This window comes from Lontra canadensis, unplaced genomic scaffold (genome assembly GCF_010015895.1).
Source record: "Lontra canadensis isolate GAN:19392208 unplaced genomic scaffold, GSC_riverotter_1.0 scaffold47, whole genome shotgun sequence".
Classification (NCBI taxonomy): Eukaryota; Metazoa; Chordata; class Mammalia; order Carnivora; family Mustelidae; genus Lontra; species Lontra canadensis.
In genome coordinates this window covers 13,317,310-13,331,860 of record NW_022631041.1, presented here as the reverse complement: position 1 = coordinate 13,331,860, position 14,551 = coordinate 13,317,310, and the positions used below count along the sequence as shown (strand labels likewise).

Below are 14,551 nucleotides of genomic sequence, written 5' to 3'. Positions count from 1 at the left end.
CTGCTGGTTTTCTGCTGCTTTCACGGAGACATTTGCTTTGTCTTCACATTCAATTTAGGAATTCATTCAAATTCATTCTGTACTGAAGTTATAGCTATTTAGTTCTCAGTAGGGCCCAGAACATAATGCAAGTATGTGTGTTCCAGGAGCATGATACAAAACTTTATTTATGAATAAATGTATTTTGTCTTATCGCCTGCAACATGCTAGCATTCATTTCCAGCAATATATTTCTTTTTAGCTATGTTACATTACGTACCTTTTAAGGATTGGTAAAATAGTCTAGTTTAATCACAACTGAAGGTTCTCTACTGATTTTTAGGATACAGTATCTTGCATTTCTGATCCCCAACTTTACCCCTACAAGATGTCTTTGAAATTACTTAAAATAGGTATTTAAAAGGATGTTTCCCCTGAAAAAAGGGAAGGAGCTGTCTTCTACAACTGCACATCTTCTACGCTAGGAAATATGTATTCAGACTCCTTAATGACAGAACTTGTCAGTGCTTCTTAGGAAGGGATGTGGGAAGTAAGGATGGAGGGAGAGGGAGAGGGGAAGGCGGATAAGAGGGAGGAGAGAAGTTCTAGAACAGAAATCTACAGTACCCACTCCTCGGATTCCTATATTTATATATACACTTCATTGAACAGTATGAAACACAGTTGTTAGGGTGATGTCAATGTTACTAGTGTTTGTTCTTTTTTGCTCATTTCTACTATCTGCCTCAGCTCTCTCAGGCTCTAAATGAACACTTTCTCAATTCTTTGGTGACAAGGTTACATATTATTAATTGGGATTATGAAATCTTTCAGAGGCTGGCCTACAAATCCCTCTTGTCACTCAGATGGCTGGAGCAGGGGATGAACAGGTCTCTACTGACCCCTTTTCTGGAGAAGTCTTACTATGTTCCCTGAATATATGTTTCACTTTTATTGGCTTAAACCAGTGGTTCTCAAACTTCAGTTTTCATCGGAATCACCTGGAGGGTTTGTTAAGCAACAAGCTGCTGGGCTTTAACCCCAGAGTTTCTGATTATGTAAGGAACAGTTGGGCTCAGAGAATCTGGATTTTTAACAAGGTCTCACCTGATGCTCATGCAGCTGGTCTGGGAACCACACTTTGAGAACCACTGGTTTAAGAAAGCTCCTTAAAGTACTAGACAGGCACTGTTCTAGGATTTTATAATAACTTCACTCCATGTACTACCCAGTTAACTTCTGGCAAGTTAGTTAACTCTGCCTTCCTCATTTCTTTTTCTACAACGAAGGCAGGAGATGGGGATGACTTAGACAAGAGTTACAGCAGCAGGCAAAGAAATGCAAGAATGAAAATCCAAAAGCAGTTTGAAACAACAACAATAACAAAACAATAGGACAGGTTTAAGAAGGGACACTGGAGGTGGAAAAAGGAACAAAAATGAACTTTAAAGGACAGCTGTCAGGAATGAACTCAGCAAAAACACAAATAAAGGGGCACCTACTCCTACCTTCAAAAGAGTCTCAGAAGAGGAAATGTCAGCCCCTGCTTGAGGTCAGGGCCAGGCTAACCACTCCTGCTCTGTATTTCTTTTGGTTTCAGGCCCCAAGCCCCTGTGATTTCTTTATTATCCTCTTCTGTTCAAAGCTTTCACTTTCCTCTCTCTGCTAATTTCTTCCTACTCAAGTATCAGTGTGCTGTCATCTTGTCTATCTTTACAACAAAAAAAAAACTTTCTCTCCACCTTGCCCCCTCTCCAACTACCAACCTATCCCTTCTCCTTCCCTTCACAAATTCCACGCCCAAAATAGTCCACAGTCCTTTGCTACTTAAACTGTGGTCCTCAGACCAGTCCTATCAGCATTACCTGGGAGCTTACCCGAACTGCAGGATCTCCAGCCTACTCCCATTTACCCTATTTGCCTGATTTCCCTCTTGCTTTGTTAATGGAATAGATATTACTCCATTAATTTTCCCTGTCTAAACTACAGTCCACAGCTATCTAACTGGATTTTACTCACTCCACATTGAATTTATTGTTAAAAAAAAAAAAAAAAATTTTTTTTTCAAGATGTCTAGGACCCAAATACCATATTCAAAATCGTCAATGGTACCTTCAGATTTCTAAAAGAATCTAAAAAATCAAATACAGACAAACAGCAGGGCATTTAAAAATGCAGTCAAAACCTGCAAAAAATAAATATAATCCTAAGTATAAGTACCAGATTAAACTTTACTACAGGTTAAACTATTAAAAAAAAATTACATTGAGAAAAGAGCCTGGAGTTCAAAGAAAGGTACTTTAATTTTAGCTCTTTTCCATAGGTGAGAATCCAAAATCCTCACTCCTCATTTCTTCACTTATTCTAGTCTGATCAAACTACTATATGAATAGATGGCTCGCTCAAAGGTAGGCGCCCTCATACTCCTCCTACTTTAGTAAGTGTCTCCTTCCCTAGGATGCTTTGGTCTTGCCTCCTGAACCTCCTCCCAGCACCAGAGAGGTTTTGTAGATCCCCAGAAATGACAGATCAGCCCAGCCACCTTGTTGCAGGTATTCACATTCACATAAACCATGTCTAAACTTATTCATTCAACAAATATCCCCAAGCACCCCACCACCGCATGCCAGGCACTGTGCTAATCCCAGAAATAGAGCAGTGATGAGAAAAAGCACACTCCTTCAAGCATGGAGTTTAGGTCCTACAGGGAAGACAGCCTGCTTAAACAATTATAACTTGGCTCACAAATGCTGTGAAAAGTACAGAATAGTATGGTTCCCCAGCAGGAGAATCTAATCTAGTCTAAGGAGGCAGTCAGCAAAGGCAGAAAGGGTATTAAAACTGTATCAGAAAAAAAATAAAATAAAAAAGAATAGTGTGCAGCCAGACAAAAAAAGATTGGGAGAATATATCCTACAGAGAAAAACATCAGGTTTAAAAGCTCCGAGCTGAGAGATAACAAGTTGAATTCAAGTAAGTGAAAGACATTTCATGTGTTGCAGTGCAGAATGTGGAGGACAGAGTGACGACAGGATGGGCTAGAGAAGGAAGTGAGTGCCAAACGGAGGAGAAGCCTGTAGCTTATTTTAAGGGTTGTGTATTTATCCTGCAGTAAATGAGAAGACTTGAGTCTGAGCTGTAGCCTAGATTTGAGAGTGGCAAGGCTGCAACTGTAAACATGGAGTCTAATTAAGATAAATCAGGCCAAGAGGGCCAAGGAAGTGGCGCTGGAAGGGAGGGAAGTGGAAAGAATGCAGAGATGCACAGAAAGTAGAAGCACCCTAATTAGGGGACTGCCTGGACATTCAAGATACCTCCTGGGAACCCAGCTCAGGTGAAAAAGACAGTTGCATCACACAGTGAGACTCAGAGCCCAGCACCGGGAAGAGTGGCAGGGCTGACGGTGTCCATCTGGATCATCACACTCTGTGGGACGCTCGGCTGCCCTCACCTGAGCCCAGCCTCTGAAGCGCGTGGCCTCTTCCTGGCCCAGGATGGCACCGGCACGTGTTCAGCCCTTCCTACTCCGTCTCACCCACTGTTCCTAGAGAGCCAGCTCTTCTTACAGCTGACGTGTTTATATTTCTAAACAGGCGCCTTGTCACTAGCAAATCCATTTAAGATTTGGAGCATTTTTAGCCTTAACTTTAAATTCTTTGTATGTTGACGGTCTCTATTATCAAGAGATTAATTCAATTTTTATATAATGAGTAAAGCATCTCTGATGTGTAATTATCAATGTACTTTAAATTATTTTGGAGCCTTTCATTAGAACCCATATTAAATTAACAGCACATCTACTGATGTTTATGTACATTACACATGTATGTTTTAAATCAACTGCAATTTTAAGGAAATCTACATTATAAAAGCTTATGTCCACACTAAGAAGGGAAATGCTTATATATTCATTTTCCATGCCCTTTCAGCACCTGTGGAACAGTGAAGGCCCCAACATACAAATGCTGAGCTCCAAAGCCATGACTGTAGGTCAGTTATTTGTGATGTCTCCTCAGTCTGTGGTTTGGGGCAGGGTAGGATGGGACAGAGGCTGAGTGGGCCTGGGCCGGAAAAGCAGCAGTCACGAGACAAAGACAGCCTCCACGCTGGGTCTGGCAAGGTGCACACGGGCACCAGGCTATCCAGCCCCTTTCTGACCTCCATCAACACTGATCTAGCTAAGAGCCTTTTCCTGAATCCAAACTGGGGCAGGCCACGGGAGTGCTGAGGATTTGATCCTCAGAGTATAAAACAGTAAAGGAGACAACAGGCAAAGAGATGGGTAAACTGAAACCTTGACAGCTGGTGTAGAGGGAAGCTCCTAAAGCCATCAGGTGGGTCAGCTGTTTCCCAGAACCTAAAACACAGAAGAGTTAAATCCAATTCTGAAAACGAGTGTGCTGGTGGGTGTGTCACCACCACCCACCCCTAAGCACTCTACACATTAGCTCTGTATTCAACGGACATTTACTAAATAAACATGGAAATCAATGAACTGTTTTGGTGTGATTTTCTCTCACTTTCTTTTCACTCTAGCCAGTTGCTCATCCAATAGCCTCACTTTCATTTATGAAGACACTGAATACATAAAATTGTAGGGGGAAAACCAGGCACCCAACACTTCATCTAACTACTTCCCTCCTGGGAATGCCAGATTGCTGTATAATTGTAATTCTCCAGATTCCCCTTGTCCACCCCACTTTCTCATGTGCTCTCTCACTCATACCCACACACTCACACACTCACACACACACACTCGTTTTAATACTAAATCTGCTCATTGAAATTCTGTGCCATTATTCCCACTAACAAAGCCCTGCTCCTGTCACCATGTCCCCTTCAATCCCTAGTCAACATTTAAGAACAGCCACGGACACCTTCCAGGCCAGTCTCTAGGCTCTGAGTCTCACTCACCAACTTACACAGACAGAGATGAACTTCTTGCCAACATCATGGGGCCATCCTTAACAGGAAGCTGTTCTAGACTAAACATAGTTTTTCTCATTCATTTCTCCCCTATAGATCAAGAAGATTCCTGATATAAGGAAAGAAAAAGTAGTGTTGTTCTAAATTATTTGAGTAATTTAGAACAAAAAATGTTAATTCGAATGTAATTCAAATAATGTCATTTGAATAATTTAGAACAAGAAATGTTATATGTTTTTATATGTTTAGTAATGTTTAGAATAATTTCTAAATTATTTGAATAATTTAGAACAGCACTACTTTTTCTTTCTTTTCCTTTTTCTTTCCTTTCCTGAATAATTTCTTTCCTATTCCTGAAAAATTTTGAAGAAATGTTATATAATGTTTATATATACAATGTTTAATAATATTTAGAATTTCTAAATTATTTGAATAATTTAGAACAGTACTACTTTTTCTTTCTTTTCCTTTTTCTTTCCTTTCCTTACTTTTCCTTTCTATCCTTCCCCACTCTATAAATTAGGATGTGCTCAGATACATCCTATAGAACAGTGAAGGCCCCAACATACAAATGCTGAGCTCCAAAGCTGTGACTATAGGTCAGTTATTTGTGGACAGATGGACAATGATGGCTTAAACCCTTGCTTGTGTTTTTATACATTCCTTGTCTTTTTAAACATTCCTAATAAAGCTGTGATTGCTCAGCAATGGCAAGGTTCTTTTCCTCCAACTATTTCACGGTCCTTCCCGTGCTGGCATTAATTTTTCAATATTGCTTCACAGTTGCAAATTGGCTACCACAGATCCAGGCACTGTATCTTCAATCAGCAGTGCTGCATGCTGGAAACAAGTGGCTGAGGTTTAAAAAAAAAAGAAAAAGAAAAAGAAATTTAATTGCTTTCTTTCATGAGCTTCAATCTCTTTATACAGAGAGGCAAATCTTTATCAAAAGCTCCGAAGATTGCTTTTTTACCGTTCATTGGCCCCTGCCCAACCTTAGGACAATATGGGCAAAACAAATCTAAGCCTTTCATGGATTAACCCACTGGGAATAAGCCCATCTCTGCCAAAACAAAATTAGAGTGCTTTAGAGAGGAAGTAGAAAGTGCTTTAGAAAGGAAGCTAGATATTGAGTAGACATCTAACCATGCCTACCAGCCATTACCTAGATGGACTTGGAGAAATGGGTCACTGGCTTCTCTGATCCTTTCCCCCCCTTCCTTCCTCCCACTACTAAGGAGCATTTAAATAAAATTATAATGTGGCATAATTCTAAGAGCAAGTTCTATTTACCCCTTCCGTATACAGTCTATTCTTTTAATAAATATAATAAAGAAGTATCTATCTCTCTCTAAGAAGATGTAGAAAAATAAATCAGAATAAAGAAATAGCTGAGTTACTGAAATGCTGTATAAACTCCATCATGTTTTTTTATTTGTTTATTTTGCCATTTCAGCTCTGCTTTATTGAATTCTGGGTTGCTCAGTTGCTCAAAGGATAGTTGATGCTGTAAATTAAGTTCCCCAGCCTCTCAATCTGTCAAGAAGCATTCCTTTCAACATTTACTGAGAGCCTGCTGTCTCTATCCACTTGAGAACAGTTGCATATGTAAAGCAAACTTGAAAATTCCAGACAAAAATATTTAATCATATAAACACATCTATAATATAGTTTTGATTCTCAGGTATGGAGTTCTCTCAGAGTAAGCTGTGTCAGTCTTTTAAATTAGACATTTAAATAATGGCTGTGTTCCTTCTTTATTTCCCTATCAATCTAATATCCCCCTTTTGTTGGGCTCTATTCTTTCTCCTTTAAGAGAGAGACTATGTTGGGGCGCCTGGGTGGCTCAGTGGGTTAAGCCTCTGCCTTCAGCTCCGGTCATGGTCTCAGGGTCCTGGGATGGAGCTCTGCATTGAGCTCTCTGCTCAGCAGGCTCTCTGCCTACTTGTGATCTCTCTCTGTGTCAAATAAATAAATAAAATCTTAAAAAAAAAAAAAAAAGAGTGACTCTGTTTATCTGAATCTTTCTGTTTATTCCTCATTTTTCAAGTTAATCTAACAGATGGAGAGACAAGTTACTTACAAACATCTGTGTAGAAACATTTTACCTATAGCTCCTGCTGCAAGTAAAATGGATTTTAATTGTAGGGTTATTGAAATTTTCCCTCACAGGCGTTGTAAGTACAAGTTTTTGGTGTGAGAACAAGTTCTCACCTAGGCTCTTGCTGTCAGGCACATTCATGTTCTGAACCAGTCACCCACACCACTAGAGCAATGGAATAAACAGACACTTGACAGTAAACAACAGTTCTGACATCACAGATGTTTCTAAGAGTCTGTTTAAGATTACTGGAAATTTTTATGTGTGTGGCATTATATTAATCATATAGCTGCACATAAAATAATTAAGAATATTGATGGCATTAGCATTCATTGAATAGAAAGAGCCCATTACCTAGGAAGACTCTAGAGAGACTAAACCGTGGCTATAAATTGTATAACACCATTTTCACTCATATAATAATGAGATTTGAGTAACATCTGGGTATTAGATTAGCGAGTTTTCCTGATAATACCCAAAACTAAAGTTAGTGAGTGCCCTATTATCCAGAGCAGGCATGTGTGCACTACACCTGCACACTCCTAACATGATAGTCATAGTCTTTCCATGGCTCCTTTCCTTCTACCCACTTCTGGGATGTTGGGATCCCCAGTACTCCTCACCCTCCGCTCCATTCTCCCTGTGAGTCTCATCTATGGCTAGAACGTCAACTATGATTTAAATGTCAGTGGATCCTAAGTCTATGTCTCTATTTCCAGCCTGCCCCTCCCCTTTGACTTTAAGGCACATCCCTCCACCTTCCTTCTACTTAATCCCTGTATATTCAGGGATTAGCCTATACTCAGACAAACCTGGACTCTTTTTTTTTTAATCCTATAAATTTTTTTTATCCTATAAATTTTTTTATCCTATAAATAAATTTCAGTGTTCACTATCCATATTCAAAGCATTGCAATAAATTCAATAAGCTGGGACTGAAGACCTCATTATCCCAAATGCCTCTATGTCCGTCAATCACTCTCTGAAATCATTCACAAATATCGGAAGTGTCTACTCCAAAATCATGCTTATATGTCTGACCTCCTTTCAGTTCTCACTAGCATAGATTGATTTCAGTGCATCATTCTTCATATGGGTTTTGGCAAATATGTTTAAAACTGGTGCCCTTGCCTCCAATCACTGCCACAGCCAGAAACATCCTCTCTGCCCCTCTTCCATGTGACAAATATTTATTGAGCACCTGATGCGTGTCAGGCTTTGGGGTGGGTATTGAATAGAGAGTGCGAGCAAATCAAAACCCTCTCCTCAGTGAACTTGAACTCTAGCTCAGGAGATAAGGAGGCAATTACATGAACAAACAAATAATCCACAGGGGATGTTTGGTTAAAGAAAAACTAGTGGGGAGTGCTATGTATATAGAGTGGTCACTGAGGAGGTATCAATTAAAATAAGACCTCTAGGAAGGGAAGAAGCCAGTCACAAAGCGATTCAAAGAGAAGAACATAACAAAGGTCCAAGGCTGGAAGGAAGCCCAGAGTTGGCTGGAGCTGAGTTTACAATGGGGAGGTTGTATGAGACAAGCTGGGAGATGGAAACAGAGGTGAAATCACTCACAGTGTCACAGGCCATGATCACAAATCTGAACCTAATGTGAAGCATAACTGGGAGCTGGGGAGGGGTTTCAGGCAAAGGATTTTACATTCTTTAAAAATCACCAGAATTTTTTCCCAATCCCAATATGAGGGTCAAACCTTTGCATCAGAAAAATTGTATGGTTCCTGATGAATGGAGTGACCACAGGGTCCAACATGCTCTAGTGAGTCTTGGTTTCTACCTGTTGTCCTAGTATAATCATTAATGGTTCCCCACTTTCACTCTCACAGGGCCCTAGGGAGACAGTAAATTCTATGGTCAACTTCCTGATAAGAAATAAACTAAAACAGTCCTCAGGTTAACATTCAAGGCCCTTCTGAACCCGGTCCCAATTCACCAATTCACTTCTCTTCCTTTCTCCCTCATGGTGTTCTGGGCACTTCACAAATGTAATGCTGACAGTATAAATGGCACTTTACTTCTCTGCTTTTGGTCATGTCCCTGCCTCTTGCTGCATGCTCTGTGACCATGACTAGTAGACAGAACCTTGAGTGTCTGACCTGAGAAGCCTTTTCAAAACCAGGCAGAATGAATGGCTTCTTCCTCTGTGCGTTGCCAGTATCTTTATTAAAGCATTTATCACACTGGGTTATTTATAGGTCTATCTTTTCTGCTAGAATGGTAGGTACTTAATGGCAAGGACAGCAGTTCCTCTTATGTGTTTTTTGGGTCCTCACCACCCACTGCATACCTGGTCCATAGTTGGTACTTGATACAAGACTGTTAGATGAATTATTTAATCTAAATTCAACATAACATACATAGTAAAATAATAAGGTTACAGAATGAGATTTTAAATTCTATCCACTAAGCTTAAAACATTATTGCCTTCACATTTAGATATTTTTATTCTCCAACTTCATCCCAATATCTAATGTAGCCTCATTCATTAGGAAGTAACAATAAACTTTTGATGAAGACTACAAGTAAAAAAATCTTTATAGGGCAAAGAAGAAGTCATCTAGTTTTAGGAAACCAAATAATTTTCAAATAATTTTGAAGATGAAATAAAATAGAATTGGTATAACCACTGTGGAAAACAGTATAGAGGCTCCTCAAGAAATTAAAAATAGAAATATCAAATTATTTAATAATTCCAGTATTGTATATTTACTCAGAGAAAGCTAAAACCCTAACAAGAAAAGATATAAGTACCCCTATGTTATTGCAGCATTATTTACAATAGTTAAGATAGAAGTAACCTAAGTGTCCATCAACAGATGAATGGATAAGGAAGATATTATCCATACACATAACCACACACACACACACAGACACACACACAATGAAAGGATGAGATGGTGCTGTTTGAGGCAACATGGAAGAACCTGGAGGGTATTATACTAAGTGAAATAAGTCAGACGGAGAAAGATAAATACCATAGGATTCCACTCATAAATAGAATCTAAAAAAAAAAAAGAATAAACAAACAAAAAGCAGAATCAGACTCATAAATACAGACAACAAACTGATGGTTGTCAGGGAGACTGGGCAAAATGGGTGAAGGAGAGAGGGAGATACAGCCCTCGGGCTATGGCATGAGTAAGCCCTGGGGATAAAAGGCACAGCATAAAGAACGCAGTCAATGATCCCATAATAGCAATGTAATGGGACAGATGGTAGCCACACTTTTGGTGAATACAGCATTACACACAGAGTTGTCCAATCACTAAACTGTAACCTGAAACTAATGTAACATTGTGTGTCAGTTATACTCAATTTTTTAAAAATTGTATTAAAAGTTGGGGCATCTGGGTGGCTCAGTGGGTTAAGCCTCTGCCTTCGGCTCAGGTCATGATCAGGGTCCTGGGATCGAGCCCCACACTGGGCTCTCTGCTTAGCAGGGAACCTGCTTCCCCCTCTCTGCCTGCCTCTCTGCCTACTTGTGATCTCTGTTTCTGTCAAGTAAATAAATAAAATCTTTTTAAAAATTAAGTTAAAAGTAAACAAAAAGAGCTGCCTGGGTGGTTCGATCAGCTGGGCAACTGATTCTTAGTTTCAGCTCAGCTTATGATCTCAGGTCCATGAGATGAAGTCACACATCAGGCTGGGCATTCAGCACTGAGTCTGCTTGAGATTCTCTCCCTTTCCCTCTCCCTCGGCCCCTCCCTTCCCCGCTTGCTCTCTCTTTCTCTCAAAAATGGATAAATACATCTTTTAAAAAGAGGAAACAATAAAAACCCAGAATGATATACTTACAGAAGACGTTTTCATATACTCACCACTCTTAAATACTCCTGCACGCATCCTGCTCAGAAGAAGTTTGTGGCGTAATTGCAGAACTTCAGCTTCCAAGGCTTGGACTTTAGATCTCCACATTGACTCCTGCTTGGACACCACCTTCGCAAGATGCTCTGTGTATTCTTTGCTGCTTGTGTCAGCTGGTGTCGAGCGGATAATTGCCAAGGCCAGAGCCAGCTTTGACGTTCTCAAATACCATGTTTGAGCATCCATCCTGACTTTTGTCTCTATAATTTAGTAAGAAAAAAAATTCAGAAATTTCGTTTAACTTTTGCAGTGCATTTCATTTGCTCAAAATTGATTTTGCAGAATAACGCTAATTAATAAGTTTGTAATACAACTTGACACCAAGTAACAGAAAAAATTTTCTCAGGAACTGAAGAGAGTATGAAAAAATATGCAAAAGAAAAATGCATACACATGCATATTAAGTGTATTAAAATTCAAAACAGTAGGTTCAGACAATTTGACAAATTCTTGGGGTAGAAAAAACACACATTAATTCATTTAGTGTTTTCTAACCAGAGGCACACATCAGAGTCTCTAAGGGAGCTTTAAAAATATATACATATACATATACATATACATATATCTAGTCCCAAATTTCTCCCCAAAATTCAGATTCAGCAAATCTGGGAAGGGCACTCAGGCTTTTACATTTTGAAAGGAGTCAACTCTGTAATCCGAACTACTAAGTTAAATCATTTAAATGCAAACCTTTCTCCTCGGACCCACTCTTCTAAGTCTTAGAGTCCTTGCTTCCCAGCCCTGCTGCATTCCTTCATGAACCATGACCTACTTGTTACTATTCCTGCCTTTAACCAGGCCCCTCCAATCTATACTGAGAACAATCTTTAAAATATTGGCATCATTTAAGTTGTAGCTGTGCTCTGATTCTGCACCTCCAAAGATTTCCAATTGCCACCATGAGCAAACTTTTCCAAATCAGCACTGTATTGAGGTCTGTAATTTTAAGGACATGACAGACCACTGCATTCATTGGACAAATACTATGACCCTTACTGAAGTATGAAACCCCTTGTGGGCCTCCACAAGGGGGAGTTTTGCCCATAAAATGTGCTACATAAAGATTTCGTAATGAATAGTACAATGGCTCCAGAGAATTTAGGACCTTTGGTTGCCAGATCCAGTCTAACAAATTCAAATTCTTTACTCCACATTTCAAACTTTATGTTGTCCAATTTCTAGAGCCTATCCTTCCACTGTGGTTAAATCATATCATCCAAACAGATGCACTCAGCCTAATTTCATTCCCATTCACATCGCTGCTCCTGAATTTTCCCTGGTTGTGATTCCCTGACTCTCATAGCTGCCAAAGTCCTGGGTATGTATCCTTCAAAGAACAATTCATATTCCATCATATAAAACCTTTTCAGAGGTTTTATCACAACCTACAAAACTGTGTACCTATCTGGTATTCTATAGCTTAACACTGAAAATACACAATCTAAGAGGAAGTGCAATACTGTTTTATTATAATCAGAGATCAACACAAAAATGTATGTATGATATGTTCATAACAGAATAATGTATCATTGAAACTAGGACCAACAACCAAATAGTTAAGTTGGTCATCTATTCAAATGAATATCATCCATTCAAATGAATATCATCTATTAAGATAGGGTTTTTCAGAGATATTTTTAATTACCATGAGAAACTACTAATGATATGCTGAGTGGAAAACCAGTGAGGACATAAAATTATATGTACAGTACGATCCCAATTATGTAAAATATGGGAAATACAAAAAATGTAAACAGGATTTATCTCTACTATATAATTATCAATGATTTTTATTTTCTCACCAACAGTTCTCTAAATTTTCCTAATTTTTGGCTATGAACATGTATGGAATTATAATTAGAAAAAAAATTATGAATAACAGATTTCCAAAAGCAAAGTATAGTTACCACAGTTAAGCTACATAATATCCCAAGACTCAATGCTGTGAAGATAGACCAACTAATTAAAATTATAGCTGCACCTATTTTAGTTTCACAGAAACCATGTCACTCAGTTGGTTCATCCCTCATCTGCTGTGTCAGCAATGGGGGCCAGACTCCCTGCCTCTCAGTACTTTGGGAGAGGAGCACCTGTGGGCAGAATGCAGAAAGCAGGGATGACCCTCCCTAAAGAAGTAAGTCGACCATCAGATATAACAGTATTGACTAAAGATAACAATAATAACAATAATGGAAAATAATGACCTATTTAAAGTGTTTTGGGTAGAAAATGAGCTGATATTCAATTATGAATCGTGGCAATCTAGGCTAAAAACTAAGAAGAAAAAAAACTTGTTTATTAGCACGAGAGGACAAAATTCTCTGGATAATAGAATCACAGAAAACTCCCTGTCATCTTGCAAAGATTTTTAATTAATTGATTTAAGTAAGCTGATTAATTAAATGCTCTGATATTTAAGTCATCATATGTGATTTGCTAATAGTCTTAAAACCATGCTGAATGTCAGTCAACAAAAAAAGAACAAATTATAAAGTCCTTCTGGATTCTAACTATCCCAGGGTCACTTATCTGAACATTAATTAGAATTGTACCACAAGCGAACAGAAGTGATTGCTAATAGATATATTGGTACAGCCTTCTACCATACAAATTACACTCAAACACACATAGAACTATAACCTACAAAAAAGGAGGCCTTTTAAACTGCTTCCTCATATTTGTGTGTGGGTGTGTTTATAAACATATGCCATTTTTATCTAAGGATAACATTCCTATCCTCAAAGTACCATTTGCAAGGTAAATTCTATTTCCCCTGAAATTTCATGGAAAAAAATATGAGCTTCCTAAACATATTCTCTACTTAAATGAGGAAAGATCCATAGTAACTTTCAGAAAGCCTTTTTAAAATTCAATTTATGCTCAAATAATTATCATAAATAATTAAAATGAACATTAAATGTTCCTCAAGAAGGTATTTAGTGTCTTTGAATTCTTAACAGCAGAAAACACAAAATTTTAACAGTTTTTTTAGAATACAGCATTCGCTCAAATGAGCTTTCTTTTTCTTTACATTTGGGAATAGACCTTACCATAGCAAAGTCCCCATAGGGCTACAAAGAAATCTGGTCAGATTTCTTATGACCCCTATATTCTCCTTCAACCAGTACATGCAGAAATGGCTACTCTGCAAACAGTATTTTGGCAATTTTTACCTGCCCTATTTCTCCTAAACCTCACTTTTACCTACTGAACTTTAATATGTATCAACTAACCAATTCTCTAAATTGTCAAAACTGTTTTGAATTATAATCCTGAATTCTAAATTCTGTTCATCTCCAAGATCACTGATGAAAATTCCATTAACTAAAGAGCCCCCAATCATTCCTATATAAGAAGTGAAAGTTTAAATTAGGTAACCATTCAGGAGGATATTTCTGTAATGTGCATCAAACACCTTCAAAATACTTATCCCCCTTTGGACCAGCAATACAAGTTCTAAGATCTAAAAAACATGACCAGAGTCACAAAAAAGTGTTATGCCCAAAGATGATCTTAAAGGATTATTTATAATTACTAAAACAAAACAACTGTCACCAGCTTGAATATCTAACAGATGCATTAAATTGTGACATATAATTAAATTTAAAATGTTTTTTTAAAATATTTAAAACTATGGGAGAGTATTTCCCACACAATGTTAAC

At 38.3% G+C, this 14,551-nt stretch overlaps 1 protein-coding gene across 1 annotated transcript in view; it reads right to left on the bottom strand.

The window, feature by feature from the left end:
* The window catches only part of MEI4 (meiotic double-stranded break formation protein 4), a 227,888-nt gene that overhangs the window by 182,187 nt on the left and 31,150 nt on the right, over positions 1-14,551 (bottom strand). Inside the window, exon 2 of the mRNA XM_032873195.1 lies at positions 10,843-11,088. Coding sequence (XP_032729086.1) covers positions 10,843-11,074 — 232 coding nt within the window. The 5' untranslated portion in view covers positions 11,075-11,088. The remainder of the gene's footprint in view (positions 1-10,842; positions 11,089-14,551) is intronic.